Source organism: Heteronotia binoei, chromosome 19, assembly GCF_032191835.1.
Source record: "Heteronotia binoei isolate CCM8104 ecotype False Entrance Well chromosome 19, APGP_CSIRO_Hbin_v1, whole genome shotgun sequence".
Classification (NCBI taxonomy): Eukaryota; Metazoa; Chordata; class Lepidosauria; order Squamata; family Gekkonidae; genus Heteronotia; species Heteronotia binoei.
This window is the reverse complement of record NC_083241.1, coordinates 43,499,072-43,526,585: the sequence shown is the minus strand read 5'-3', so window position 1 is coordinate 43,526,585 and position 27,514 is coordinate 43,499,072. Positions and strand designations below refer to the sequence as shown.

The 27,514-nt window shown below is 50.4% G+C and overlaps 1 protein-coding gene across 1 annotated transcript; it reads left to right on the top strand.

Annotated features, from left to right (window-relative positions):
• Window positions 1-175: 175 nt before the first annotated feature.
• On the top strand, window positions 176-27,510 carry FAN1 (FANCD2 and FANCI associated nuclease 1). The gene is made up of 14 exons (XM_060259960.1): window positions 176-285; window positions 2,330-3,726; window positions 4,941-5,081; window positions 6,518-6,713; window positions 7,269-7,502; window positions 8,586-8,717; window positions 9,923-10,031; window positions 11,871-11,990; window positions 14,339-14,503; window positions 19,838-20,006; window positions 22,063-22,166; window positions 23,304-23,498; window positions 25,045-25,173; window positions 27,323-27,510. The coding sequence occupies exons 2-14, from the start codon at window positions 2,439-2,441 to the stop codon at window positions 27,458-27,460; spliced, it is 3,120 nt and encodes a 1,039-aa protein (XP_060115943.1). The 5' UTR covers window positions 176-285; window positions 2,330-2,438; the 3' UTR covers window positions 27,461-27,510.
• The last annotated feature ends 4 nt before the right edge of the window (window positions 27,511-27,514 follow it).

Here is a 27,514-nt window from a genome sequence, read left to right as displayed (position 1 = left end):
TCCCGCCCTCCTCTTGCGGGCTCCTATCTACTCACCAAGGCAGGTGGGCAATCGACTACTCCGTCATCGACCTGCCACGCCTGATTTGCCTTGCATTGCTTCTGCCTGACTGCGGAGAGGAAGCCGAAGACCGGTTTCCCCCACAACGCATGCGCACTCAGTCTCCTTTTTCTCAACTGGACCGGCGTGGTCTCGCGCTGCCCGGGTGGCCGTGGCTGCTTGTGCGCCTGCGCGCCTCCCGATGGCGCCTGAAATTGCAAGGAAGCGGCCGAGGGAGGGGATTTCGTAAGCGGTTCTGCATTTATTTTTTTTGTTTTGCATTCCCAACCTCGTGTTGCATATTCGTGCACTGCATTGCATGCGCTTTTTCCTGCATTGCATTGCCCTCCGAGGCTGCTTCCACCTCACGCCCCCCCCATTTATTTATCATTTTAACTCACTTGCAATGGCCTGTCTAGGCGCACAGGCTGGCTCCAGGGAGGAAAGAGGACTCGCTGTTCAGCTCTTTTCTCCTTCCACCACTTCTCTGTTTGGACCTTTCTATGGGTTCTCTATTTATTGGGTGTTCTCTCTGATGCTTGATTATTCCTCTCTGGTGCTTAAAATGTGGGTCGCCAATTTTTGCTTTTCTTTTCTTTTTTAAAGGGGAAAAGCTATATTTGTGAACCTCTGAGAGTGCTATGGATGTGAAGGCATGCCTGGATATGTTGGGTGTACTGTCCTGAGCGTGAGGCGCAACGCAGTAGGCCCAGAGGATCCAAAGATTTGCATCCTGATTGGCTGCATCATTCAAACTGGCCAAATGGAAGGCAGTGTCAGAGCATCCTTTTGTTTCTGTTCATGGCAAGGTTTTCTTGGCAAGGATAATGGAGTGGTTTGTCATTTCCTTCTCCAGTGGATCACATTTAGTCTAGGCAGTATAATAAAAAATAGAGACATCACCCTGCCAACAAAAGTCCATATAGTCAAAGCAATGGTATTGCCAGTAGTAATGTATGGCTGTGAGAGCTGGATCACAAGGAAGGCCGAGAGCAGAAGAATAGATGCTTTTGAGATGTGGTGCTGGAGAAGACTCTTGAGAATCCCTTGGACTGCAAGAAGATCCAGTCAGTCAGTCCTCAGGGAAATCAACCCAGACTGTTCCCTGGAAGGTCAGATGCTGAAGCTCAAATACTTTGGGCACCAAAGGAGAAGGGAGCACTCACTGGAGAAGACTTGGACTGCAAGAAGATCCAATCAGTCAGTCCTAAGGGAAATCAACCCAGACTGTTCCCTGGAAGGTCAGATGCTGAAGCTCAAATACTTTGGCCACCCAATGAGAAGGGAGCACTCCCTGGAGAAGACCCTGATGCTGGGAAAGACAGAAGGCAAAAGAAGAAGGGGACGGCAAAAGAGGAGATGGCTGGACAGCGTTACTGTTGTAACAAACACGAATTTGAGCAGACTTTGGAGGATGGTGGAAGACAGGAGGGCCTGGCGTGACTTGGTCCACGGGGTCGCAAAGAGTCGGACTCGACTGCGACTGAAGAACAACAAAATCAGAGGATCCTAGGATCTGCCAACGAGGATGCATAGTCTAAGGAAGGATCCAAAAAGGGTGCAATCATGAGAGGGTTTCTGCTTGAGGGCGGGGTTTCTCCTGCCCCAACTGTATATATTGCTGTGCGTTCTGCTGCTTAGCAGTATTCTAGTCACCTAGTAAACATGCTGAATCACTAACAAAGAGCTCTGATCACTATACAAGAGCCTCCTCATGTATTGGACCCAGTATGTAACAAAGAGCTTTTGCATGTTGGGGGCCAATGGCTCTTAGTTATTTGGACTCCAATATATAGCTGAGAGGCTTCCATGTAAGACCAGAATGTTTCCTACGCTAAGGTCTTGGGGCATGTGATTGCTTTATGTTCCCGAGAGGGAAAGGCCATGGCTCAGGGGCAGAGCCTCTGCTGCGCATGCAGAAGGCCCCAGGTTCAATCCCCGGCATCTCCAGTTAAAAGGACCAGGCAACAGGTGATGGGAAAGGCCGCTCTGCCTGAGACCCTGGAGAGCGGCAGCCAGTCTGAGCCTGATAGACCAGGGGTTTCACTCCGTAGAAAGCAGCAGCACGTATTCAAAGATCATACAAAAGTAAGGCAGAAGACAGCAATTGGCACAAGCCTACCCAGTTAACCTTGTGGCTAAAGATCAAGATGGGAAGCCGTGTTAGTCTGTCCGTAGCAGCAGAAAAGAGCACGAGTCCCGGAGCACTGGAAAATTTGGGATGGGCTTTGAGGAGCCACTTCTCACTTCATTGTCCCTAATTTCTCTCTTTCTTCTTTTCCTTTTACAGGCAAGGCCACGGAAAATGCTCAGTAACAAGCAGCAGCCAACGTTTCCCCCTTACCAGACTGTGTGAAACGGCCTCACGTTAAGGGATTCACGCATCCGAGGTCCTTGCAATGGCCAAAAATGGCGTTCCGGGCCATAAAAGGCCTCAAAGAAGCTTATCCCGAGGTGACAAAATCAGGAAAACAGCCAGCAAGAAGTCCGGGCAGGAAGTGGGAGATGCGTCACCTTCTGTCTCTATCGTTTCGTTTTTTAATAAGGCTCCCCCTTCCACGGTGCCCTGTCCCCTGTGCGGGCAGGCGGTGTCCCGATACCAGATCAACCAGCATATGGATGAAGTATGTCAGCGGAACTGTGGTGCTGATGGTGACGTGATTCTGGTAGAGACCGCATCAGCTGCGGGTACTTCCGAAGGCAAGCGGCCCAGCTGTTCCAGCCCCGACTCTGCAAAGAGCCCCTCGACCCCGAAGAAGAACCCGACACCCCCGGAAAGCTGCAGTCTTAAAAGGAAACTGGGGGATGGGGAAGGGACAAGCCCTTATTTTGAAAGGGACGCTAGCCTGAGAGGGAGCGATGGTGTCCCTGCAGTCCGAGCAGTGAAAAACATCTCTCTGGGGAGTTTGGCGTCAAAGCTGTCCAGGAGGCGGTGTGCCCAGGGGGGCAGCGTGGGGCGCAAACATGTCAAGAGCTGTCTGACTCCAGGCAGTGCCGGAGAATGTCACCTAGGCGATGCCACACTGGAGAGCGGTTCCCAGAAAGAAAACTGCTTTCCTTTTTCAAGCTCTGAAGAACAGCGTAGCCCCAAAGACAGGTTAACAAGCTTGACGGGAACTGCGGACGTAGCGCGAGGCTGTGATGCGGAGACAGCCCAGGTTAGCTTGGACGATTCTGCCTGCGTTTTAATTCCTTGGGACGATCTCGATTGCAGTGACCTTGCCCTGCCACCAGGAGGGGGCAGAGAGCAGCCCGAGAGTCCCACAGACCCATTCCCCAGTCCCGGTCAACACGGCACGCATACAGCCGCTCACAGTGAAGCAGGGCCATCCGGCAAGAGCGTCCTGCCGACTCCTGCAAAACCGACGCCCTTTAGGCGGACCCGGAAATCCTCCTTTCGTAGAGGGGACTCAAAACAGCTTCCTGTGGAAGAACACCCAGATTTAAGGAATGAAACAGCTGATGGCCACACGAGGCCTTCTGAAAGACTGACTTCTGAGAATACGAGTGGCGCCGTTCCTGGGACGCTCCCCGATCCGTCTGCCTCCGCGGCAGACTCAGGAGGGCACCCGTATTACCTCCAGAACTTTCTGAGGGTCGTGCGAGCCGTGCTGGAGGAGTCGGACGACGTGAGGCTGTTTGATGAGTGTGAATTGCTGCTGGCTGATCAGTTCTACGCGCTGTCAGGTACCTGGCTTGCTGTTCCACCTTTGGGGAGGGGGCAGGTTGGGGCAGTGGAGTGGGGCACTCGATGGCCGTGGAGCTCTGGTGGGGTTGGCAGTGATCCAGTAAGCTGTGGTCGTTGCCACTGCCTGGGTTGGAAACTACCAGCCACACCGGAGTTCAGCTTGGCTTTTCCGTAGCTCACCAGCAGCTTCCAAAAGCTGTGTAGAATACTCTGGGAACTTGTTACAGGACCAACCCATCTCAAACACTGTCCAGACCAGTGTTGCCTCTAAGCTGAGTAAGTGTGAGCTAACTCACAGTTTCTTAGGCTGTGGATCACACGTTTTTGTCTTAGCTCAGGAAAAATGGCCCCAGAGCAAACTCAGAGCCAGTTTGGTGTAGTGGTTAAGTTTGCGGACTCTTATCTGGGAGAACCGGGTTTGATTCCCCACTCCTCCACTTGCACCTGCTGGAATGGCCTTGGGTCAGCCATAGCTCTGGCAGAGGTTGTCCTTGAAAGGGCAGCTGCTGTGAGAGCCCTCTCCAGCCCCACCCACCTCACAGGGTGTCTGTTGTGGGGGAGGAAGGTAAAGGAGATCGTGAGCCGCTCTGAGACTCTTCGGAGTGGAGGGCGGGATATAAATCCAATATCTTCATCTACCTCACAGGGTGTCTGTTGTGGGGGAGGAAGAGAAAGGAGATTGTGAGCCGCTCTGAGACTCTTCGGAGTGGAGGGCGGGATATAAATCCAATATATTCTTCTCATTTATGCAGCAGCTCACAACTTCAGTGCCAGTAGCTCACAAAGCAGAATTTTTGATCGCAAGAGGGCGTATCGGGGCAGACCCAGCCAAACCACATAGCCCCAGTTCCAGCTAGCACAAGAGCTGCTGACGGATGTTTGGACAGTAGCAGAGGCAGCCTGGGAGAGTGGTTAGAGCGTGGGCAGCCACATTGGTCTGAAGCAACAACCATCAGCAGAGAGGAGATGGGGACAGGTTTTTGCTTTGCGTTTCTTGCTTCCCTTATAATGACTGAGGACCAGGAATGAATTCATTTCGTTGCATGTTAAAGGTTGTTGTCCTTGGATTTTATTTGGGCCTTGGATTTTATTTGGCCATTGTTTTGTTAAAGCAGTGTCAGACGTCTGCAGTAATTCTCCCAGCATGCACTCTGGCCCTCAAAAGCACTTCTCACTCTTGTCTTTCCTTCCTCTCCCCATACTGAAACTTCAGCTGGTGGACAGAAGTTGTACGTCAGGCTTTTCCAGCGCAAACTGAGCTGGATAAAAACCAGCAAGCTAAAATATGCCGAGATTGGTGATGATTTGTCTCCGTACATCGAAGAGCTCATTAGAACCGGATTCCTAGAGCCAGGTATGTCCCTTGACTAAAAAGCCTGCCGGGCTGCCTGTTCAGCAATATCGTGCAATGGAATTCAGAAATGCAAGCCTTCTTTAAAAAAAAGAAATCCTGAGGAACAACTTGCAAGTTGAAAGCTAGCTCCTCAGGAAAAGGCAAGCAAGAATGGTATTTTTTTTTAAAAAAAAAATTTTGCTAGCTTTCTGCAGGCAGGGAGTTGAAAAGATTAAATCGAATTTGAAAGTAAATCAAAATTAATTTGAAATTAAATCAGAAGAGTTTTGGGATAAGCATTAGAAGGAACTTCCTGATGATCAGAGGGGGGGATCCACAGTGGAACAGGTTTTGTCGGAAGGTGGTGGGCTCTCCTTTGGAGGTTTTTAAGCAGAGGCTAGATGGCCATCTGGCAGCAGTGCTGGTTTTGCGAATTTTGGCCGATCGGGACAGGGAGGGTGAGAAGGGATGAGCAGGTGATCAGGGCCCTTTCTCCTATGCCCACGGTAATGCTGATTGCCGTTTCGGAGTCGGGAAGGGACTTTCCTCCAGGACAGATTGGCCCAGGGATCCTGGAGGGGTTTTTTTTTCCTTGCCATCTTGTGGGCGTGGAGCAGGGGTCACCGGGGGAATGGCGGGGGGCGGGGGAGACTGAATTTCCTGCATTGTGCAGGGGGTTGGACTAGATGACCCCTAGGATGCTTCCAGCTCTATGTTTCTAATATGGGGAGCATTATTATCTTTTTTTTTAAAAAAGGTAACTCCTTAAAGAGTTAGGTGGATCAGTATGCTCCAGAAAGGACTCAGCTCCTTTTCTCTTTATTCCCAAGTATATTTATTGGCCTTAGAGATTAGAACCCCGTGGCGCAGAGTGGTAAAGCTGCAGTCCAACCTCTCTGCTCACAACCTGAGTTCGATCCTGGTGGAAGCTGGGTTTTCAGGTAGCCGGCTCGAGGTCGACTCAGCCTTACATCCTTCCGTGGTCGGTAAAATGAGTCCCCAGCTTGCTGGGGGGGAAGTGTAGATGACTACGGAAGGCAACGGCAAACCGTGAAAACATCATGATGCGATGTCACCCGAGACTACCTTTACCTTTAGAGATTAGATACTACCGGTGGTCTCAGAACTCTTTCTGATACCCCAAGTTATATCTGCAAGGGTCCTCAGACGACAAGAGGCCATTTGTGAACTGCACCGTTCATTTCCCCCCTTGGTGTTGTAGCAGCATTTGGGGTGTTAACAGTTGCAGGGCCTGTAGATGATAATTTGGGATGGCTGGAGGGGGGAATGAAGGGCTTTTGTACGGAAAGGGCAGGGGGGAAAAAAACCTCTGGGTTCCAGCACTTGCCGCTTTCATGTTTTACTTAAAAGAAGACTGCCGTGCAGGATTCTTGGTCTGCTCACCCGCGGGAAGACGTCTTGAGATGGTCCTTGCGTCCTTCTCTGTGCCTCTGCAGACTCGGAGTTGCAGGACCTGGCCGAAGTCCTCGACCTGCTCTCCGCCCCCGAGTTGAAAACCTTGGCCCAGACTTTCCACCTGGCAAACCCCAACGCTCCAAAGCAGCAGCTTCTGGAAGACTTCCGCAAGCTGGCCAAGCAACGCTCCATCTTCAGCAGCAAGGAGTCGGGCCTCGGCAGCGTGATTCTGAAGAGGTAAAGGCTGCTTTGGGGTCCCTGGTGGGGAGAAAGAGTATAAGTGAAGTATGGAGGGGGGCGTGAACCGGCTGATGAACCAAAATTTGGGCCAAACTTGGGCCACTCTGGAGTTCAGGAAGTTCCCTTGAACGTTCACTGGACTTTTGTTCGGTTCGGCTGTTTGGGGCCGGCCGTTTACACCTGATTGCTGAGCGGGTTCACCGTTTAACCCTTCAGTTTTTCTTTCCCCCCTTTGAAGCAGCGGGGAGCTAAACCAAAGGGTTAAATGGCTGGCCGCCATTAAACCCTTCAGCTTCGCTTTACCCCCCTCCCCCCAAAGTGGTGGGGAGCTCAACCAAAGGATTAAATGGCTTCTAGGGCATTTAACCCTTCTAGGACAGTTTCCTGGGGAAAGGGGAACCGAACTCACCAGACTGAGCCCCTTTTGGCTCAATTTGGTTCAAGGTTCAGACCGTGGCCTCCCCTGAACCACCCTTTTTTGCCGTTGTGAAAATAACCATGAAGTATGCCCCATGTGAAAGACAGGGGAGTCAATCTGTGCTCGGTTGCCAGGGCAAAGGAGCTGGCCAGGAAGTCCATCCGGCTCTGTAGAGGCCCGCGGGACGTCTTCTCCCGGGTGCTGCTGCTCTTCACCCTGACCGACCCGATGGAGGAGGAGGAGGCTGGGAGCGGCGGCCAGAAAGCCCTCTCCACCCTGCTGCTGGTCAACCTGGGCCGCACGGCTTTCCCCGCTTACGTGGTCAAGATGGAACGTCTGATATTTCAGGATCGGGAGGACTTCCTCAGGTAGGAAGCTGGGCCGGTGGTCCGTCTTGTGGGGCTTGATCTCGTTTGGCGCCTTGGGGTTTCCTTTAGATCAGAGGTGTCAAACATGTGGCCCAGGGGCCGAATCAGGCCCCCGGAGGGCTCCTATCAAGCCCCCCAAGCAACTGGCTGCCATCTGCTTCCTTCTCCCTCCCTCTCTCTTGCTTCCTTCTGCATCACAGCTTGTTTTGCAAGGCTTGCTCAATCGCACAGGAGCTAGAGAGCAAAACCTCTTATTTTCTCCATTGGCTGAGGCTCTTCCCTTGGGGAGGAAGCGGGGAGGGAGAGCTTGCTTTGCCAGGCTCCCTCAATCGCACAGCAGAGCGACTGAGTCAAGCCTCTCTCCCTTCTATTGGCTGAGGCTCCTCCCCCTCCTGGTCCCCTGGGGAAGGACGGAGAGAGCCAGAGCTTCCTTTGCCCAGTTCCCTGGGTCCCACGGGAAGGATACAAAGGCAGCACCATTAAGACCAACAAGTGCTAACGTCTTAATCATGCTTTATTTTAATTTTATTTTTAAATATTTAATTGTGTTTGCCTGTGTCCTTTATAAAGGTTATATCTCTGCTACCAGATCTTAAATTGGTACGTACACGTGGCCTGGACCGACATTGTCTGGACCGACACGGTCTCATTTATGTCATATCTGGCCCTCATAACAAAGGAGTCGGACACCCTTGCTTTAGATCGGGAGAAGGAAAGACGGAGAGGGGGTTCGTCTGCCCCTTCCTGCTTCTCCTCCAGGAGGGGAGAAAGGAAGGGAGAGACCAGACCACATTTGCCAGGGAGAGGGCTATGCCACGTCTTGCTCTCTGGGTATCTTGCTCCCCTGAATAAAGTATGCCCAGCCCTGCTGTGCCACCTCTAGCTGGTGACAAACCTGCAGCAAGGCCACTATGGCCCCCCAAGGGAGTATTGGTCACTTCTTATGCCCCTGGGGCTTCCAGATAGGCATTGGGATGCAAGGCATGGGTTTGGGGGCTGCAGCATGCCCTGCTTGTGCAGGTGATGACAGGGCATTCGACTCCCCGGGAAAAAAAAAATCACAGCAAGAATAATTTCCCCCAGATACGCCACTGCTGTGCACACCTCCAGCGACGTCTCCGCGGCTGTGGCGAATCGAGACTGGGAAGAAGCGTACCGGCTGTACGAGGCGGCGAAAGAAACCTGGCGGGAATTGGGGACGTATCCTTCTTTGAGGTATGATCTCTGGCGCGAGAGGGAAAAGTCACTTGCGAGGGACAGAAGCAGGATCTTGTTTCTGGCACAGCTGTGAAAAGGAGACCCGTGCTTTTGGTTGTAAATAGGCCAAAGCCCATGAAGTTGCCTGTTTTTGGAAGCTTTGAGGATTCAGGGTTTACGGAGGTGACGTGGGGACGAAGGGATGCGCCTTCCTGGCATGCCTCAGAAAATCTTGCAAGAGAATTTGTAGGCAACTGTAGTGCTCAGACAGCTTGAGGAACACACACACACAGAGGCACCAAATCCTCGTTTTTTAGCTTTAAGACTAAGCAGCGATTGGCAGTTCCCACTATCAGGATGGTATCTCAGTTTTGACGGGCCCCAGTCCCCTAACGAGGAGCTACGTTTGCTGTTCAGCAGGCAGCTCACAGGGGCTTCGAACGGAACCGCGGGGGCTTCCTCATAAAATTGTTTTTGTCACCGACACATTGAGGGGAGGGTTCAGACAGCAGGTGAGGATCAGCACTTGACTACAGGTAGAGTTTGGCAGTCAGCTTTCTGAATCTGCAGAGTGTTAAAGCTGCAGTACTGCAGTCCTAAGCCCTGCTCACGACCTGAGTTCGATCCCCGGCGGAAGCTGGGTTCAGGTAGCCAGCTCCAGGTTGACTCATCCTTCCATCCTTCCAAGGTCGGTCAAAGGAGTACCCAGCTTGCTGGGGGGGGGGGGGGGAAGCGTAGAGGACTGGGGAAGGTAGTGGCAAACCACCCTGTCAAAAGTCTGGCGTGAAAACGTTGGGAAAGCAACGTCACCCCAGAGTCAGAAACGACTGGTGCTTGCACAGGGGACCTTTCCTTTCCTTAAGCTCTTAAAGAGCCCCATGGCGCAGAGTGTTAAAGCTGCAGTCCTAAGCTCTGCTCACGACCTGAGTTCAATCCCCAGCGGAAGCTGGGTTTTCAGGTAGCCGCCCCGAGGTTGACTCAGCCTTCCATCCTTCCGAGGTCGGTAAAATGAGGACCCAGCTTGCTGGGGGGAAAGTGTAAAAGGCTGGGGAAGGCAATGGCAAACCACCCTGTAAAAAGTCTGCCCTGAAAACGCTGTGAAAGCAACGTCACCCCAGAGTCGGAAACGACTGGTGCTTGCACAGGGGACCTCTTTCTTTTTTCCTTTCCCTTTCTGAATTGGAAAACCTTCTTGTGTTATACGAACTGTGCTTTTCCGGTAGGCATCACGCAGCCCTCCCAGAATACCTGCGGTGCTTCACATTTGGGTGGGTGTATACCCGGATCCTGTCACGGGGGGTCGAGATCTTACAGAGGCTTCACCTCTATCAGGTAAGAAGCTGGGAATCCAAGATGGCTCGTGCTATCCTAAAGATCTGTGTTTCCTTCAGGATTAGAGCAGCCATGTTGGGTCAGGCCAGCGGCTCCTCCAGTCCCACACTTTGTGTCCCATAGTGGCCAAAACCCAGGGACCACCAGGAGGTCCACCAGTGGGGCCAGAACTTTAGAAGCCCTCCCACGCTTGCTCCCCAAGCACTAAGAAGACAGAGCATCACTGCCCCAGACATGTTGTTGTTAGCCGCCCTGAGCCCGTAAGGGGAGGGTGCGATACAAATCTAATGAAATGAAATAAAATAAATAGGAACATAAGAGAAACCATGTTGGTTGAGGTCAGTGGCCCATCCAGTCCAACACTCTGTGTTACACAGTGGCCAAAAAACTCCCAAGTGCCATCAGGAGGTTCACAAGTGGGACCAGGACACTAGAAGCCTTCCCACTGTGCCCCCTCCAAGCATCAAGAATAAAGAGCATCACTGCCCCAGACAGAAGAACATCAGAGAAGCCATGTTGGATCAGGCCAATGGCCCATCCAGTCCAACACTCTGTGTCACATAAGAACATAAGAGAAGCCATGTTGGATCAGGCCAGTGGCCCCTCCAGTCCAACACTCTGTGTCACAGAAGAACATAAGAGAAGCCATGTTGGATCAGGCCAATGGCCCATCCAGTCCAACACTCTGTGTCACATAAGAACATAAGAGAAGCCATGTTGGATCAGGCCAGTGGCCCCTCCAGTCCAACACTCTGTGTCACAGAAGAACATAAGAGAAGCCATGTTGGATCAGGCCAATGGCCCATCCAGTCCAACACTCTGTGTCACATAAGAACATAAGAGAAGCCATGTTGGATCAGGCCAATGGCCCATCCAGTCCAACACTCTGTGTCACATAAGAACATAAGAGAAGCCATGTTGGATCAGGCCAGTGTCCCATCCAGTCCAACACTCTGTGTCACACTAAGAGAACCCATGTTGGATCAGACCAATGGCCCATCCAGTCCAACACTCTGTGTCACAGAAGAACATAAGAGAAGCCATGTTGGATCAGGCCAGTGGCCCATCCAGTCCAACACTCTGTGTCACATAAGAACATAAGAGAAGCCATGTTGGATCAGGCCAGTGGCCCATCCAGTCCAACACTCTGTGTCACATAAGAACATAAGAGAAGCCATGTTGAATCAGGCCAATGGCCCATCCAGTCCAACACTCTGTGTCGCATAAGTACATAAGAGAAGCCATGTTGGATCAGGCCAGTGTCCCATTCAGTCCAACACTGTGTCACAGAAGAACATAAGAGAAGCCATGTTGGATCAGGCCAGTGGCCCATCCAGTCCAAGACTCTGTGTCACACAGTGGCCAAAACCCAGGGGCCACCAGGAGGTCCATCAGCAGGGCCAGAAGCCCTCCCACTGTGGTCCCCCTCCCCAAGCACCAAGAATACAGAGCATCACAGACAGGGTGTTCCATCTATAACTTGTGGCTAACAGCCACTGATGGACCTCTGCTCCAGATTTTCTCCAGTCCCCTATTGAAACTGTCTATGCTTGTAGCCACCACGTCCAGCAGTGAATTCCATCTGTTTGTGACTCTTTGGGTGTGAAGGAAGACTTCCTTTGGTCTGTTCCAAGCCACCTACTTGTTAATTTCATCGAATGCCCCCAAGTTCTTGCACTGTGAGAAAGTGACAACAGGGCTTCTTTCTCTCCCTTCTCTATCCCGTGTGTAGTTTTGTACACCTCTTTAGCCTCTCCCTCCCCTCAGTGGTCAACATGGCGGTTGGGTGGGAGGCAGATTTCTGCCTGGTTCTAACGGGGAGCCCCCTCTTGCCTGCAGGGGGCGGTGGAGCAGCTGGAGGACCTCCTGGCTCAAGACGTTTACTGTATCGACAGCAGAGGCCGTTGGTGGGACCGCCTGGCCCTTAATCTGCACCAGCACTTGAAAGAGACCGAGAAGGTAACGTCCCCGTCGCTGTCCTTTGACTCCAGCTGGGTTTGCGATCCTGGTTGGATGCTCGCAGGGCTTTTTTTGTAGCAGGAACTCTTTTGCATATTAAGCCACACCTCCCTGATGTAGCCAGTCCTCCCAGAGCTTACAGTAGGCCCTGTACAGAGAGCCCTGGATGCACTAATACAGTGATGCAAGCAGAGATATTCTCTTATAATAAAGGAAATATTGATCACTGGCTTCAAGGCGCCAAGTAAGAGAACATCAGAGAAGCTCTGTTGGATCAGGCCAATGGCCCATCCAGTCCAACACTCTGAGTCACAAAAGAACATAAGACAAGCCATGTTGGATCAGGCTAATGGCCCATCCAGTCCAACACTCTGTGTCACATAAGAACATAAGAGAAGCCATGTTGGATCAGGCCAATGGCCCATCCAGTCCAACACTCTGTGTCACATAAGGACATCAGAGAAGCCATGTTGGATCAGGCCAATGGCCCATCCAGTCCAACACTCTGTGTCACATAAGAACATCAGAGAAGCCATGTTGGATCAGGCCAGTGGCCCTTCCAGTCCAAGACTCTGTGTCACATAAGAACATCAGAGAAGCCATGTTGGATCAGGCTAATGGCCCATCCAGTCCAACACTCTGTGTCACATAAGGACATCAGAGAAGCCATGTTGGATCAGGCCAATGGCCCATCCAGTCCAACACTCTGTGTCACATAAGAACATCAGAGAAGCCATGTTGGATCAGGCCAGTGGCCCTTCCAGTCCAACACTCTGTGTCACATAAGAACATCAGAGAAGCCATGTTGGATCAGGCCAGTGGCCCTTCCAGTCCAACACTCTGTGTCACATAAGAACATCAGAGAAGCCATGTTGGATCAGGCCAGTGGCCCTTCCAGTCCAACACTCTGTGTCACATAAGAACATCAGAGAAGCCATGTTGGATCAGGCCAGTGGCCCTTCCAGTCCAACACTCTGTGTCACATAATAATAATAATAATAATAATAATAATAAATTTTATTTCTACCCCGCCCTCCCCGCAAAGCGGCTCAGGGCGGCTAACAGTAAGTAATATATTAACATAAATAGTAAAACATTAGATTAACAATTAAAATTACACATAAAAACCCGTTAATTCAATTAAAATACTTAATTTACATTACATTATATATATATCTGGCAGTAATAGCTGTTCTGGCGCTGATTCTGCCAGTTTAAATGGTGTTAAAGATGGCGGTTCTTCGTTCATTGCAACTCAGCAGTCCGTATCATTATAGGCGCGTCTAAAAAGGGCAGTCTTGCAGGCCCTGCGGAACTGGTCGAGGTTCCGCAGGGCCCGCACCTCCTCCGGGAGCTGGTTCCACAGTGCAGGTGCCGCAACTGAAAAGGCTCGCACCCTGGTGCTTTGGAGCCTGGCCTCTCTCGGCCCAGGGATGGTCATTCTGTTTTTACTTGCTGACCTCAGTGCCCTCTGGGGTTCATACGGGGAGAGACGGTCCCTTAGGTAGGCAGGTCCTCGGCCATATAGGGCTTTAAAGGTAATAACCAACACTTTGTACTGGACATAAGAACATCAGAGAAGCCATGTTGGATCAGGCCAGTGGCCCTTCCAGTCCAACACTCTGTGTCACATAAGAACATCAGAGAAGCCATGTTGGATCAGGCCAGTGGCCCATCCAGTCCAACACTCTGTGTCACATAAGGACATCAGAGAAGCCATGTTGGATCAGGCCAGTAGCCCATCCAGTCCAACACTCTGTGTCACATAAGAACGTAAGAGAAGCCATGTTGAATCAGGCCAATGGCCCATCCAGTCCAACACTCTGTGTCACATAAAAACATCAGAGAAGCCATGTTGGATCAGGCCAGTGGCCCATCCAGTCCAACACTCTGTGTCACAGAAGAACATAAGAGAATCCATGTTGGATCAGGCCAATGGCCCATCCAGTCCAACACTCTGTATCACATAAGGACATAAGAGAAGCCATGTTGGATCAGGCCAATGGCCCATCTAGTCCAACACTCTGTGTCACATAAGGACATCAGAGAAGCCATGTTGGATCAGGCCAATGGCCCATCCAGTCCAGCACTCTGTGTCACATAAGGACATAAGAGAAGCCATGTTGGATCAGGCCCCTCCAGTCCAACACTCTGCGTCACACAGTGGCCAAAACCCAGGAGCCATCAGAGGATCCACCAGCAGGACCAGAATTCCAGACCCCCTCCCACTCTGCCCCCCCCTCCCAGCACTAAAAATACAGAGCTTCACTGCCCAAGACATAATATAAAAGAAGCCATGTTGGATCAAGCCACTCATTTCCTCTGTGCAACTGCGGCTTTTCTGCTAGGCCATCGGCTGCATCCGGAGAGGCCTCCTGGATCCGTTTGTGCGCACAGGCCACCGCCTGGCCCTCTCCCAGCGGGCCCAGCGGATGAGAGAGTCCCCGGCTTGTAAGAAACAGAACCGTCTCCTTCAAGACCTGCCGGTGATTTCAGTGGACGACGTCACACATGTCAGTAGCTCCTGTGTTTCTTGTCTTAGGGGAGTCTCTTGCTATTTTCCTATTTATATCTCACCTCTTCTTCCACCAGAAGCTTGAGGGAGCATGCAAGGAGAGGAACCTGAATGTAGACAGTCCTTGAATCACACAGAGTTGGAAGGGGTCCGTGGAGGCCCTCTAGTCCAGCCCCCTGCTCAACGCAGGGTCAGTCTTGAGCATCCCTGACAAGCGTCTGTCCCCCTGCTGCTTCAAGACTGCCAGTGAGGGGCAGCTCACCACCAGTGTCCCCTCTAAGCTGAGTTCGTGTGAGCTAGCTCACAGTTTTTTAGGCTCTGGCTCACACCGTTTTGTTTTAGCCCAGGGAAAACGGCCCTAGAGCAAAGTAATCGACGCAGCAGCTCACAACTTTTATTCCAGTAGCTCACAAAGTAGAATTTTTGCTCACAAGGCTCCGCAGCTTAGCAGGAGCACTGCTCCCCACCTCCCTCGTTGGCCGATTCCACTGCTGAGCAACTTGTACCGTAAAAAAGTTTTTCCTGGTATCCAGCTGGTACCTTCCCGCCCTTAATTGAAACCCGACTGGGTTTATGGTTGGGATCTGATTGGGATTTCAGGCAAACAAGCGTGCAGTTTGCTGGACTCGGGTGGTAAAACAGGTGGGGGCCTTTGAGACCCCATTGGTGGGGAGTGTCGCATTTCTAGCCCAGTCCAAACCCTCCCCGCAAAAAGAAATCTAGCCCATCAGGCTTGGTGCCCCGTGTGAGTTTTCCACGTAGAGGGAACGATCCGTGTAAGGAAATGTGTGGTGTAGTGCTGAAGAGGGCCAGACCTGGGTTCGAATCCTCACTCGTGCCGTGGAAGCTCGCTGGGTGACCTTGGGCCATTTGCACTCTCGCAGCCTAAGCTGCCTCGCGGGGTTGTTGTGAGGCTAAAGCGGAGGAGAGGAGGAGGAGGAGGAGGCCAGCCGCTTGGGGTCCTTGTTAGGGGAGAAACGACACACATAAAATGGTACAGCGGAGGTGGGCATTGCTGCGCTGTGCTTCGTTCTGATCTTGAGGGCACAGCCTAGCCTGATCTCATCAGATCTTGGAAGCTAAGCAAAGTTGGCCTTGGTTAGTATTCAGATGGGAGACCACCGAGGAAGTCCAAGGTCTGTCTGCAGAGGCAGGCAGTAGCAGGTCTGTCCTGGGACCTGTTTTGTTCAACATCTTTATAAACGATTTTGGATGAAGGAATAGAGGGAATGCTTATTAAATTTGCAGATGATGCTAAATTGGGAGGGGTTGTAAACACAGAAGAAGACAGAAACAGGATCCGGGATGACCTTGGCAGGCTGGAAAACTGGGCTAAAAATCAATAAAATGAATTTTAACAGGGATAAATGTAAAGTTCTGCAATTCAGTAGGAAAAATCCCATGCGTAGTTATTGGATGGGAGAGACTTGTCTTAGCAGTAGTAGGTGCGAAAAGGATCTAGGGGTCTTAGTGGAGTATACACTGAAAATGAGTCAACAGTGTGATGCGGTGGCTAAAAAGGCAAATGCAATTTTGGGCTGTATCAACAGAAGTATAGTGTCCAGATCACGTGATGTGATGGTATCGCTGTACTCTGCTCTGGTAAAACCTCACGTGGAGTATTGTGTTCAGTTTTGGGTACCATATTTTAAGAAGGATATAGACAAGCTGGAAGGGGTCCAGAGGAGGGTGATGAAGATGGCGAGGGGTCTGGAGACCAAGTCCTATGAGGAAAGGTTGAAGGAGCTGGGGATGTTTAGCCTGAAGAGGAGGCGGCCGAGAGGTGATATGATCACCATTTTCAAATCCTTGAAGGGCTGTCCTATAGAGGATGGTGTGGAATTGTTTCCTGTGGCCCCAGAAGGTAGGATCAGAACCAGTGGGTTGAAATTAAATCAGAAAAGTTTTCGGCTCAACGTTAAGAACTTCCTGACTGTTAGAGAGATTCCTCAGTGGAACAGGCTTCCTCCTTGGAACTTCCTTCCTTGGAGGTTTTTAAACAGAGGCTGGATGACCATCTGACAGCGATGAAGATCCTGTGAATTTGGGGTAGGTATTTGTGGGTTTCCTGCATTGTGCAGGGGGTTGGACTAGATCACCCTGGAGGTCCCTTCCAACTCTATGGTTCTATGACCTCTGCTTATATCTGTGTCCTAAAGATCTCAGCAGATCTCAGGAGCTAGCCCCCCGCATCTGGGTTTGACAGTCTGCGACACCACAGAAAAAGAGACTGAAGGCAGAGTGTGAGACTGGTGAGGAAGGCCGGGGGAGAAATTTAGAGGATCAAAAACAGCCCTGCTTGGAGCAAAGTCTTGAGTCCAGCTTTAAGATCAACCAAGGTTTATTCATAGGGGGGAACACTTGGTCGGTCTTAAAGGTGGGCTCACTTGAGAAACAGAAAATGGGCGTGTACGAGAACTCGTCAAGATGACTTTGCAAGGGTATTTGTTTGGCTTATGAAGAAGCTGTAATCAGTGAAACGTGGTATCAAGGTGGTGATCTTGTGAAGCTGGATTTTCCTTTGAAGCTGGTATCTGCGGATGGTCTCCGTTCTTTGTATGACTTTGGAGTGAACTTACCAGGTGAAGATTTGTGAATTTCTTCGGAGTCACCCACTGAAGTGGACGTATTCTTTATGGGACTCTCTGCACGGGACTGTTTTATTTTTAATTGTTTTCGTGAGAATTCCTCGATGCTTGTGCACTTGCATGTCATGAGAATTTTTAAAGTTTGAATCAAGTGTTTGGTATTTTGGGCGCAGTTGTTTTGGGTTTATATTCAATACTCTCTGAATATATTCAATAGCTGTCCTGAGCCTGTCTTGGCGGGGAGGGCAGGGTATAAATAAAAATTTATTATCATTATTACTGTGCTGCCACAGTTTCTGTCTGCTTCAGACCAGCACGGCTGCCCCCGTGCCCTTCCCTCCCCTCCCCGGATCTAGCCCTCTTCATAGGCTGGAGTCTTTTGTTCTATGTCGTGCAACTTGGTATTCAGAGATACAGACTCCAATTTGAGCTTGGTAATTCCGATTAAGCAGCAAGCTAAAAATGTTAAAAGCGTGGCATTTCCGCCCCCCTGCCCTTGTTGGCAGTTTGACTCAGTCTGGGGACTGTCCAAGACGTCTGTTCTCTGGCTGGGGAAAAACTGCTCTCATTGCCTCCGCCCACACCCTCCCGGCTGCCTTTCTCTGAAGGCAGGTCTGTCTGCCTGCGACAGCTCTCGGGGGGGGGGGGGGTGGCGCCGCAGAGAAGAATGGGACGGGGGCAGCAGCGCCTTCCAAGCACAGAAACAGGAGGCAGCCGGACCCCCAAGCGTGGCATCCAGATAGCGCGGCATCAATCCTGAAATAGATGCTCCTAGCCAGAAGTTCAGGGAAAACAGCATTGTAAGAAATGCAAAAGTCTTGTATCGACAGAGTGCAAAAATTGTGGAACACAGCTGATTGCAAAGAGGGATTAACATGTGGAATTCACTGCCGCAGGAGGTGGTGGCGGCTACAAGCATAGCCAGTTTCAGGAGGGGATTGGATAAAAATATGGAGCAGAGGTCCATCAGTGGCTATTAGCCACAGTATATATATGTATGTGTGTGTGTTTGTGTATACACACACACACACACACATATATTGGCCACTGTGTGACACAGAGTGTTGGACTGGATGGGCCATTGGCCTCATCCAACAGGGCTTCTCTTATGTTAAGTGACAGAGAGTGTTGGACTGGAGGGGCCATTGGCCTGATCCAACAGGGGTTCTCTTATGTTCTTATGTGACACAGAGTGTTGGACTGGATGGGCCATTGGCCTGATCCAACAGGGCTTCTCTTATGTTCTTAAGAGACAGAGAGTGTTGGACTGGATGGGCCACTGGCCTAATCCAACATGGCTTCTCTTATATTCTTCTGTGACACAGACGGTGAGGGGTTTGGAGACCAAGTCCTATGAGGAAAGGTTGAAGGAGCTGGGGATGTTTAGTCTGGAGAGGAGGTGGCTGAGAGGTGATAGGATCACCATTTTCAAGTTCTTGAAGGGCTGTCATATAGAGCAGCGGTCCCCAACCATTTTGGCACCAGGGACCGATTTTGTGGAAGACAATTTTTCCATGGACTGGGGCGGGGGGGGGGGGGATAGTTTCAGGATGTTACAATTGTGCACTTTATTTCTTTTAGTTTGGTGTGGTGTTTAAGTGTGTGGACTCTTGTCTGGGAGAACCGGGTTTGATTCCCCACTCCTCCATTTGCAGCTGCTGGAATGGCCTTGGGTCAGCCATAGCTCTCGCAGAGCTGTCCTTGAAAGGGCAGTTGCTGTAAGAGCTCTCTCAGCCCCACCCACCTCACAGGGTGTCTGTTGTGAAATTTGGAGTGGAGGGCAGGATATAAATCCAATGTTGTCGTTGTCTTATTATTACTACATTGTAATATATATTGAAATAATTATACAACTCATGGCCCGGTTCTAACAGGCCACGGACCAATACCAGTCCATAGCCTGGGGGTTGACCACCCCTGATCTAGAGGATGGGGTGGAATTTCTGTGGCCCCGGAAGGCAGGACCAGAACCAAGGGGTTGAAATTAAATCAAGAGAGTTTCCGGCTCAACATTAGGAAGAACTTCCTGACTGTTAGAGCGATTCCTCAGTGGAACAGGCTTCCTCAGGAGGTGGTGGGCTCTCCTTCCTTGGAGGTTTTTCAACAGAGGCTAAGTGGCCATCTGACAGCGATGAAGATCCTGTGAATTTAGGGGGAGGTGTTTGTGAGTTTCCTGCATGGTGCAGGGGGTTGGACTGGATGACCCTGGAGGTCCCTTCCAACTCTATGATTCTGATAGAGCAGTTCCTCGGTGGAACAGGCTTCCTCCTTGGGAGGTGGTGGACTCTCCTTCCTTGGAGGTTTTTAAAGCAGAGGCTAGATGGCCATTTGACAGCAATGAGGATCCTGTGAACTTAGAGGGAGGTATTTGTGAGTTTCCTGCATTGTGTGTGGGGGTTGGACTAGATGACCCTGGAGGTCCCTTCCAGCTCTAGGATTCTGTACGGCTCCTGTCTCTGGTTCCTTTCTGAGGTGCTTCTCTCCCTGCCTGCCCCCCACCTCTTTGAGCTCCACCCCCCCAATACACAGCCCCCTTTAGTTTTGCATGGGAGGTTTTGCTCACCTTTTTCAGCCTTCCGCCTCTCAGCGGTATTTTACTAGTTTTGTTGGAAACACTGGCTCTGAATTTTCTCCCCGCCAGCTTTTTCTCTGGTCCTCCAAGCAAGGAGGATATTTATTTATTCATTTCCTGAGCAGGTTCAGGCCAGTTCAGCTCTTCACCGGAGCGTCTCTTTCTTGCTCAGGTTACCATCAAAGGCAAACTCTGCCCGCAAACTGGGACGGGGAAGTCGGTGTTCATCACGGAAGACCTGGGCCCGGAAGACGGGAGAGAAGACCGGGAGCTGTCCGTGGTCGTGTGCTCCGTAGAGGAACTGGCCTTGGGTCACTACAGGCAGAAGGGCTTTGACCAAGGTACGGTATGAGCCATCCACTCTGTAGCCAAGAAACAGAACCCAGAAAGAGTCCTGTGGATGTGGAGGTGGGGCTCGGCTGCTAGGGGCAGGTCATTCCTCAGAGTTGGTGAAGGGGCAACGAAAGATCTTCCAGGTCTAAGCTTTTGTGAGTCAATGCGCTCCCTTCATAAGAGAACATAAGAGAAGCCATGTTGGATCAGGCCAATGGCCCATCCAGTCCAACACTCTATGTCACACAGTGGCCGTGTGTGTGTACACAGACACATCTCTATCTCTCGGCTTGACTTCGTGAACGAATATTTAAGAAGGGTGCAGCAGTCCACATCTGCTGCAGGCTCGCACTGTGGCTAATAGCCACTGATGGACCTCTGCTCCATATTTTTATCTAACCCCCTCTTGAAGCTGGCTATGCTTGTAGCCCCCACCACCTCCTGTGGCAGTGAATTCCACGTTATTCACCCTTAGGGTGAAGAAGGACTTCCTTCTATCCGTTTTAACCTGACTGCTCAGCAATTTCATCGAATGCCCACGAGTTCTTGTATTGTGAGAAAGGGAGAAAAGGACTTCTTTCTCTACTTTCTCCATCCCATGCATTATCTTGTAAACCTCTATCATGTCACCCCGCAGTCGACGTTTCTCCAAGCTAAAGAGTCCCAAGCGTTTTAACCTTTCTTCATAGGAAAAGTGTTCCAACCCTTGAATCATTCTAGTTGCCCTTTTCTGCACTTTTTCCAGTGCTATAATATCCTTTTTGAGGTGCGGTGACCAGAATTGTACACAGTCTTCCAAATGAGACCGCACCACCGATTTATACAGGGGCATGATGATACTGGCTGATTTGTTTTCAGTTCCCTTCCTAATAATTCCCAGCATGCCGTTGGCCTTTCATGAGATAAAAAAAGTAGGCAATGACGCATGAGCTGCAAAAGAAACCTTGATACATTTTTTTAAAAAAATTGGCTTGTGGAAGTGTCCCACATTTTGTTTTTAAGTTCTAGAACAGGTGTTGAACTCATTTTGTTATGAAGGCGTAATGTGACATAAATGAGACCTTGTCGGGCCGGGCCATGTGTGTACCTATTTAAGATTAGGTAGCAGAGATATAAACTTTATAAAGGACACAGACAAACACAATTAAAGATATTTTTTTCCTAAAAACTTAAAATAAAACACGCTTAAAACATTAGCGCTTGTTGGGCTTAAAGGTGCTTTCTTTGTATTTCTCCCATGGGATCCAGGGAACTGGGCAAAGGAAGCTCTGGCTCTTTCCCTTCCTTCCCCAGGGGACCAGGAGGGAGAGGAGCCTCAGCCAACAGAAGGAAGAGAGGGAGAGAAGAGAGGAGCCTCAGCCCACAGAAGCAAGAGAGGCTTGGCTCAGCTCTGCGATTGAGAGAGCCTGGCAAAGCAAGCTGTATCTCCCCCTCCTCACTTCCTCCCCAAGGGAGGAGCCTCAGCCAATGGAGAAAATAGAGGCTTTGATTTGTAGCTCCTATGTGATTGAGCAAGCCTGGCAAAGCAAGGGAGATGGAAGCAGATGACAGCCAGTCACTTGGGAGCCTGATAGGAACCCTCGAGGGGCCTGATTTGGCCCCTGGGCCACAGGTTTGACACTCCTGTTAGAATGTTCTGAGATGAGATTCCCCAGATGACAAAGAAATTGTACTGACGTCCACAAATACTTGGATACAAAGTGTGTGTCTGATATATATTGATAACTAGACATCAGAGATTGATTTTTATCTCTGCCACTTAAAATATCCCAAAATAGCTGCGATGATGGTGACTAGTATTGTAGGTGACGGAGCTGGTTGGCTAGAAGATCATCTCCCTGACCCCCAAGTTTGAACACATCTTCGGCTTTCCCATCATGCCCTGATCTCTCCCTCCATCCCCTTTTCTTGTCATCTCCGCCCCACCCCCCTTCTGTACTGAGCATCCAACTGGTGAAGAGATCTGAGGAACTCAGAAGTTCATTCACGACTTTGTGGGGTTGATTGATCCTAGTTTTAACAAAAACGAGTCTCACGGCCACTGCATCTGCACATCTGATTCAGGCATTCACGGCGAAGGGTCGACGTTCAGCACGCTCTACGGCCTCCTGATGTGGGACGTCCTCTTCATGGATGGAATCCCCGATGTCTTCCGGAATCCTTATCAGGTGAGGTGTGCATGTGTGCGTTTTGTTCTCAAGTTGCAGCCGGTTTATGGGGACTCTAAGTTTTTCAAGGCCAGAGACGATCAGAGGTGGTTTGCTGTTGCCTGCCTCTGCGTAGCAACCTGGACTTCCCTTGGCGGACTCCCATCCAGGTACAAACCAGAACTGACCCTGCTTAGCTTCTGACAAGTTTGGGCTAGCTTGGTCCATCCAGAACCAACCAACAGAGGTGGTTTGCTATTGCCTGCCTCTGCGTAGCAACCGTGGATTTCCTTAGCCGTCTCCCATCCAAATATGGCCTTATTTCGCTTCTGAGATCTGATGAGATCAGGCTGGCCTGGACTATCCAAGTCAGGGCGTACAACGTTCCTTCCAATTTGAGAGGCGGTTTGGTGTAGTGGTTAAATGTTTGGACTCTAATCAGGGAGAACCGAGTTTGATTCCCTACTCTTCTCCCCCTCCCCCCAAGCAGCCAGCTGGGTGATCGTGGATCAGTCCCTGTTCTCTCAGAGCTGTTCTCTCAAGAGCAGTTCTCAAGCCGCCCTGAGCCTGCCTAGGCGGGGAGGGCGGGATACAAATAAAATTTAATAATAATAATAATAAAAAAGAGTTCTCTCAGCCCCACCTGCCTCACAGGCAATGTTCCCTGTAAGCTGAGTTAGTGTGAGCTAGCTCAGTTATTTAGCCTCTGGTTCACAATTTTTTGTTTCAGCTCAGGAAAAATGACCCCACAGCGAACTAATTTATGCAGAGGCTCACAACTTTAATGCCAGTGGCTCACAAGGTAGAATTTTTGCTCCCAAGACTCTGCAGTTTAGGGGGAGTATTGCTCCCAGGGGATCTGTTGTGCGGAGGGGAAGGGAAAGGAGATTGTAAATTGCTTTGAGACTCTGAGTAACGGGTGGGGTATAAATCCAATCTCTTCTTCTTGGTTGGAATTTGATTCCTTCCCAGTTTAATTGACCAAATCATGCTATGAGCACAGCTGAATAACCTGCGAAGATCACCAGTTGCTGCGGCCCATATGGGGCTCCCGGAGACCCCTTCCCTCTCCTGAAAATCCAGATGAACCCCTTTCAAGAAAGCCCGTTTCTGGTCTGAACCAAAGGTGCTTAAGCAGTCTGTGTTGTTTCCCCACAGTCCCACCCCCTGGATCTGTACACCGACAGCTTTTATGAGAACCGGAAAGAGGCTATTGAGGCCCGGCTTCGGGAAATGCAGGCTGTTTCACCGGAAACCCTGACGGAGTGGATTGGCCAGGTCTGGAACACCCAGAAGGGCAAAGCGACAGCGCTGGTCAGCTGGGAGCTGTTCTCTTCCCTTGAGCAGGTGCAGGTAGGAGCCAGGACCCACAGATCCTCCTCCGGTGGCATTGGGGCTGGAGTTGCCAACCCCCAAGCGGGATTGGATGTATATTACCGCATGGCATTTATGCAAACAGCATTCCTTGCATTCGTAGGATGAATTAACAGGGCTTTAAGATAATCTTAATTTGTAACCCACGGCTCAATGTCAGAGCAGGTGGTTTATCTGTAGAAAAGAATTTCAGGTTGCGGGTGTTGGGAAAGACGTTTCTCTGCCTGATGCTGCCGGTGAAAGGAGGCCGTGCTGAGATCCCCGGGGGCAGAGGTGTGCCCATTGCATATAAGAACATAAGAGAAGCCATGTTGGATCAGGCCAATGGCCCATCCAGTCCAACACTCTGTGTCACATAAGAGAAGCCATGTTGGATCAGACCAATGGCCCATCCAGTCCAACACTCTGTGTCACATAAGAACATAAGAGAAGCCATGTTGGATCAGGCCAATGGCCCACCCAGTCCAACACTCTGTGTCACATAAGATAAGCCATGTTGGATCAGACCAATGGCCCATCCAGTCCAACACTCTGTGTCGCATAAGAACATAAGAGAAGCCCTGTTGGATCAGGCCAATGGCCCCTCCAGTCCAACACTCTGTGTCACAGAAGAACATAAGAGAAGCCATGTTGGATCAGGCCAATGGCCCCTCCAGTCCAACACTCTGTATCACATAAGAACATAAGAGAAGCCCTGTTGGATCAGGTCAATAGCCCATCCAGTTCAACACTCTGTGTCACATAAGAACATAAGAGAAGCCCTGTTGGATCAGGCCAATGGCCCATCCAGTCCAACACTGTGTCACAGAAGAACATAAGAGAAGCCATGTTGGATCAGGCCAATGGCCCATCCAGTCCAACACTCTGTGTCACACAGTGGCAAAAATTTTTATATATACACACACACTGTGGCTAATAGCCACTGATGGACCTGTGCTCCATATTTTTATCTAAACCCCTCTTGAAGGTGGCTATGCTTGTGGCCGCCGCCACCTCCTGTGGCAGTGAATTCCACATGTTAATCACATATGTTCACCTTAGGTTGAGGGTGGCCGAACTTGCTTCATGTAAGAGTCACAGAGAATAAACATCAGATGTTCGAGAGCCACAAGATGTGAATGGCAGATGTTTGAGAGCAGGAAGGCAGGCAAATAGATGGGTAAGGGAGATACTGAAGGAAAGCAACTTTAAATGCATTCTACAAGCCATCTGACGGGGTGGTGGGGGCTTTGAGAGCCATACGCGGCTCCCAGGCTGCAGGATGGCCACCCCTTAAGCTCTCTGGCGGAGGAGGAAAGAGGTGAGGAAGGGGGAGGGTTCTTTGGGCAGTAACAGAGGTGAGGAAGTTCCCCAGGTCAGCGTGGGGAAAGAGAACCCTGCCAACCTGAGTGTTGCTTGATGATTCGAGCCCAGAGGTACCTTAGACACCAACACAGTTTTCAGGGCGGGAGCTCCAGCTTTGACTCTGAGAAGCCTGTCCCTTGGAAACCTTCACGGCTTCTAACCAGGCCTCCGTCTTTTGCAGAATCTGGCACGCTGCTTCGGAGGCCCGTTTCTGAGCGGCGTCTGTCGGCGTCTGTCGAGAGACCTGCGCCACTGCCGGGCCGGCCTGCCTGACCTGGTGGTGTGGAGAACAGAGGATCGCCGTTTCAAGGTACGCTCCTGGCTGCGCGGGAGACGACACGGGCCGTGCGATTCGGCGACGTGTTGTCAGATTGGGCAGAGTCATTCCCTCGGAAGGCCAAATGGGAACCAGCTCGGTTACCGAGTGAGAATTCGGGACTTTTTACACAGGGAAGCAAATGTCACTTTTCGCTCTTTGCCAGACTCTTAAAAATCATGATTTTTAAGAGTCTGGCAAAGAGCGAAAAGTGACATTTGGCATTACAGTTTCTTAGATCTTCACTTGCATCTTCCCTCCCCACCTGTAGTCCTGGAACTAGCCTCAGATATTTGCTTCGTTTTTAAAATTAGTGCTCTACTGGGTAATAGAGAACATAAGAACATAATGTATGCGCAGTTGTGGCAGCAAGAAAAAATACCAGAGAAATGGGACTGGATTGTAAAGTTACGACATGGAGTGAAATGGATAAATTAACAAGAATTTTAAGAGACTATGATTTAGAAGTTTTCAAGATGGAATGAAAAAAGTTTAGAAGATATGTAGAAAAAGAGTGGAAAGCAAAAGGACATTGGACAATTTTTGATAATGATTAAGTATAAGAGGGAGGAGGATATTAATTTTGGTTCTTATTAATTAAGGGTACCTTTAATATTAATACTTTTAAGTATAGAACACCGGCGGAGGTCAAGTAAGGGGGGAGGGGTGGGTAGAAAGTAATATATGGGATAGATTAAAAAAAAAAGTAGTTATTAATGATGTAATTGAAATTTATTACCATATGTTACTAATAAAATTGTTTGAAAATAACGAGAACATAAGAGAAGCCATGTTGGATCAGGCCAATGGCCCATGCAGTCCAACACTCTGTGTCACACAGTGGCCAAAATACACACACACACAGTGGCTAATAGCCACTGATGGACCTCTGCTCCATATTTTTATCCAATCCCCTCTTGAAGCTGGCTATGCTTGTGGCCGCCACCACCTCCTGTGGCAGTGAATTCCACATGTTAATCACCCTTTGGGTGAAGAAGGACTTCCTTTTATCCATTTTAACTTAACGGATAAAAGGAAGTCCTTCTTCACCCAAAGGGTGATTAACATGTGGAATTCACTGCCACAGGAGGTGGCGGCGGCCACAAGCATAGAGAAGCCCTTAGAGCGTATTGGGTTATTTTAGCAAGTCTGGAGGCTGCTTGTTACCTGGGCTAAGGGGTCCTCTATTACCCAGTAGAGCACTAATTTTAAAAATTGGAGCAAATCTCTGAGGCCAGTCCCAGGACTGCAGATGGGGAGGGAAGATGCGAGTGAAGGTCTGAGCAGGCACGCCCCCCATCCCCTGGAGAGCTATTTCTGCATTCTGCAGTTCTGAAATTACATGCAGATTACTTTCTTTGCAGAATTTAGTTCTGCAAATTTTAGGCACAGCAGAAGGGGAAAAGAGTTACTTGGGAGGGGCGGGGGGAGAAGGCAAATGTAACTTGCCCCTCTGGGTGCAGCTGATTAATTAGCTTTAAAATGATTAATTTGTAAAATCCCAGTTGGGCCACTGGCAGGATCCGACGTGGCTTCTCTTATCCGCTTACCCTCTGGAACAAGCATTGCCTCGTGTGCTTGCAAGTCTATCTCCACAGTCCCGAGAGCCAGAAACTTCTTTCAAAAGCACAGCTCTGACTTGGGTAGCCCAGGCAATCTGGCAGCAAGGGGCATCTTCTTCGCTCCCTTCCGCCAGCACCAGCTGCCCTCTGAAATGAAGGATCGGGCCTTGGACCTTTTTTCAGTTGCAATCCTGGGCACACAAGCCTGGTATCTGGTCAGATCTCGGAAGCTAAGCGGGGGTCGTCTCTGGCAAGGCCTTGGGTTGGGAGACCTCCTTGGAATACCAGCAGTCAGGAGGGCAGGGCCAGGCTGTATTCAGCCACCTCCCTGAATATTCCCCTGGCCCCCAGTAGGGGTCAGTCACCAGATGTTGTCATGACTTCCAGATGTGCGCGCACGCAGTTTTTTAAAAAATGGCACAAAAGCGTCTGCCCTCCTGTGGAATTGCAGCCTCTGTGGCTCGTTCGTACTTCCGTTTTCCCAAAAGACCAACAGGCATGCAATGATTTAAGTCGGAATGAGCCTAACGGAAGGGTGACCGATGTAGAAATGGGATTTCTTTTCTCTTTCCCTCTTTCAGCTGGTGGAGGTGAAAGGCCCCAGGGATCGTCTCTCCCCCAAGCAGATGCTCTGGCTGGCTGAACTGCAGCGCCTGGGAGCGGCCGTGGAAGTGTGCCACGTGGGTGCCACGGGATCGAAGAGCGAACGCCTGAGCTGAAGAACTTTTCCGCCATGCTGGAAAATAAATTCTCTTGCCATGCATTCCCACTGA

Bases quoted from the DNA above. Each gene is read 5' to 3' on its own strand.
- FAN1 (XM_060259960.1), top strand. From the start codon at position 2,439: ATGGCCAAAAATGGCGTTCCGGGCCATAAAAGGCCTCAAAGAAGCTTA. The intron at 8,718-9,922 runs GTATGATCTCTG...CTTTTCCGGTAG, and splicing joins GGGACGTATCCTTCTTTGAG to GCATCACGCAGCCCTCCCAG. The intron at 14,504-19,837 runs GTCAGTAGCTCC...TTTCTTGCTCAG, and splicing joins CAGTGGACGACGTCACACAT to GTTACCATCAAAGGCAAACT.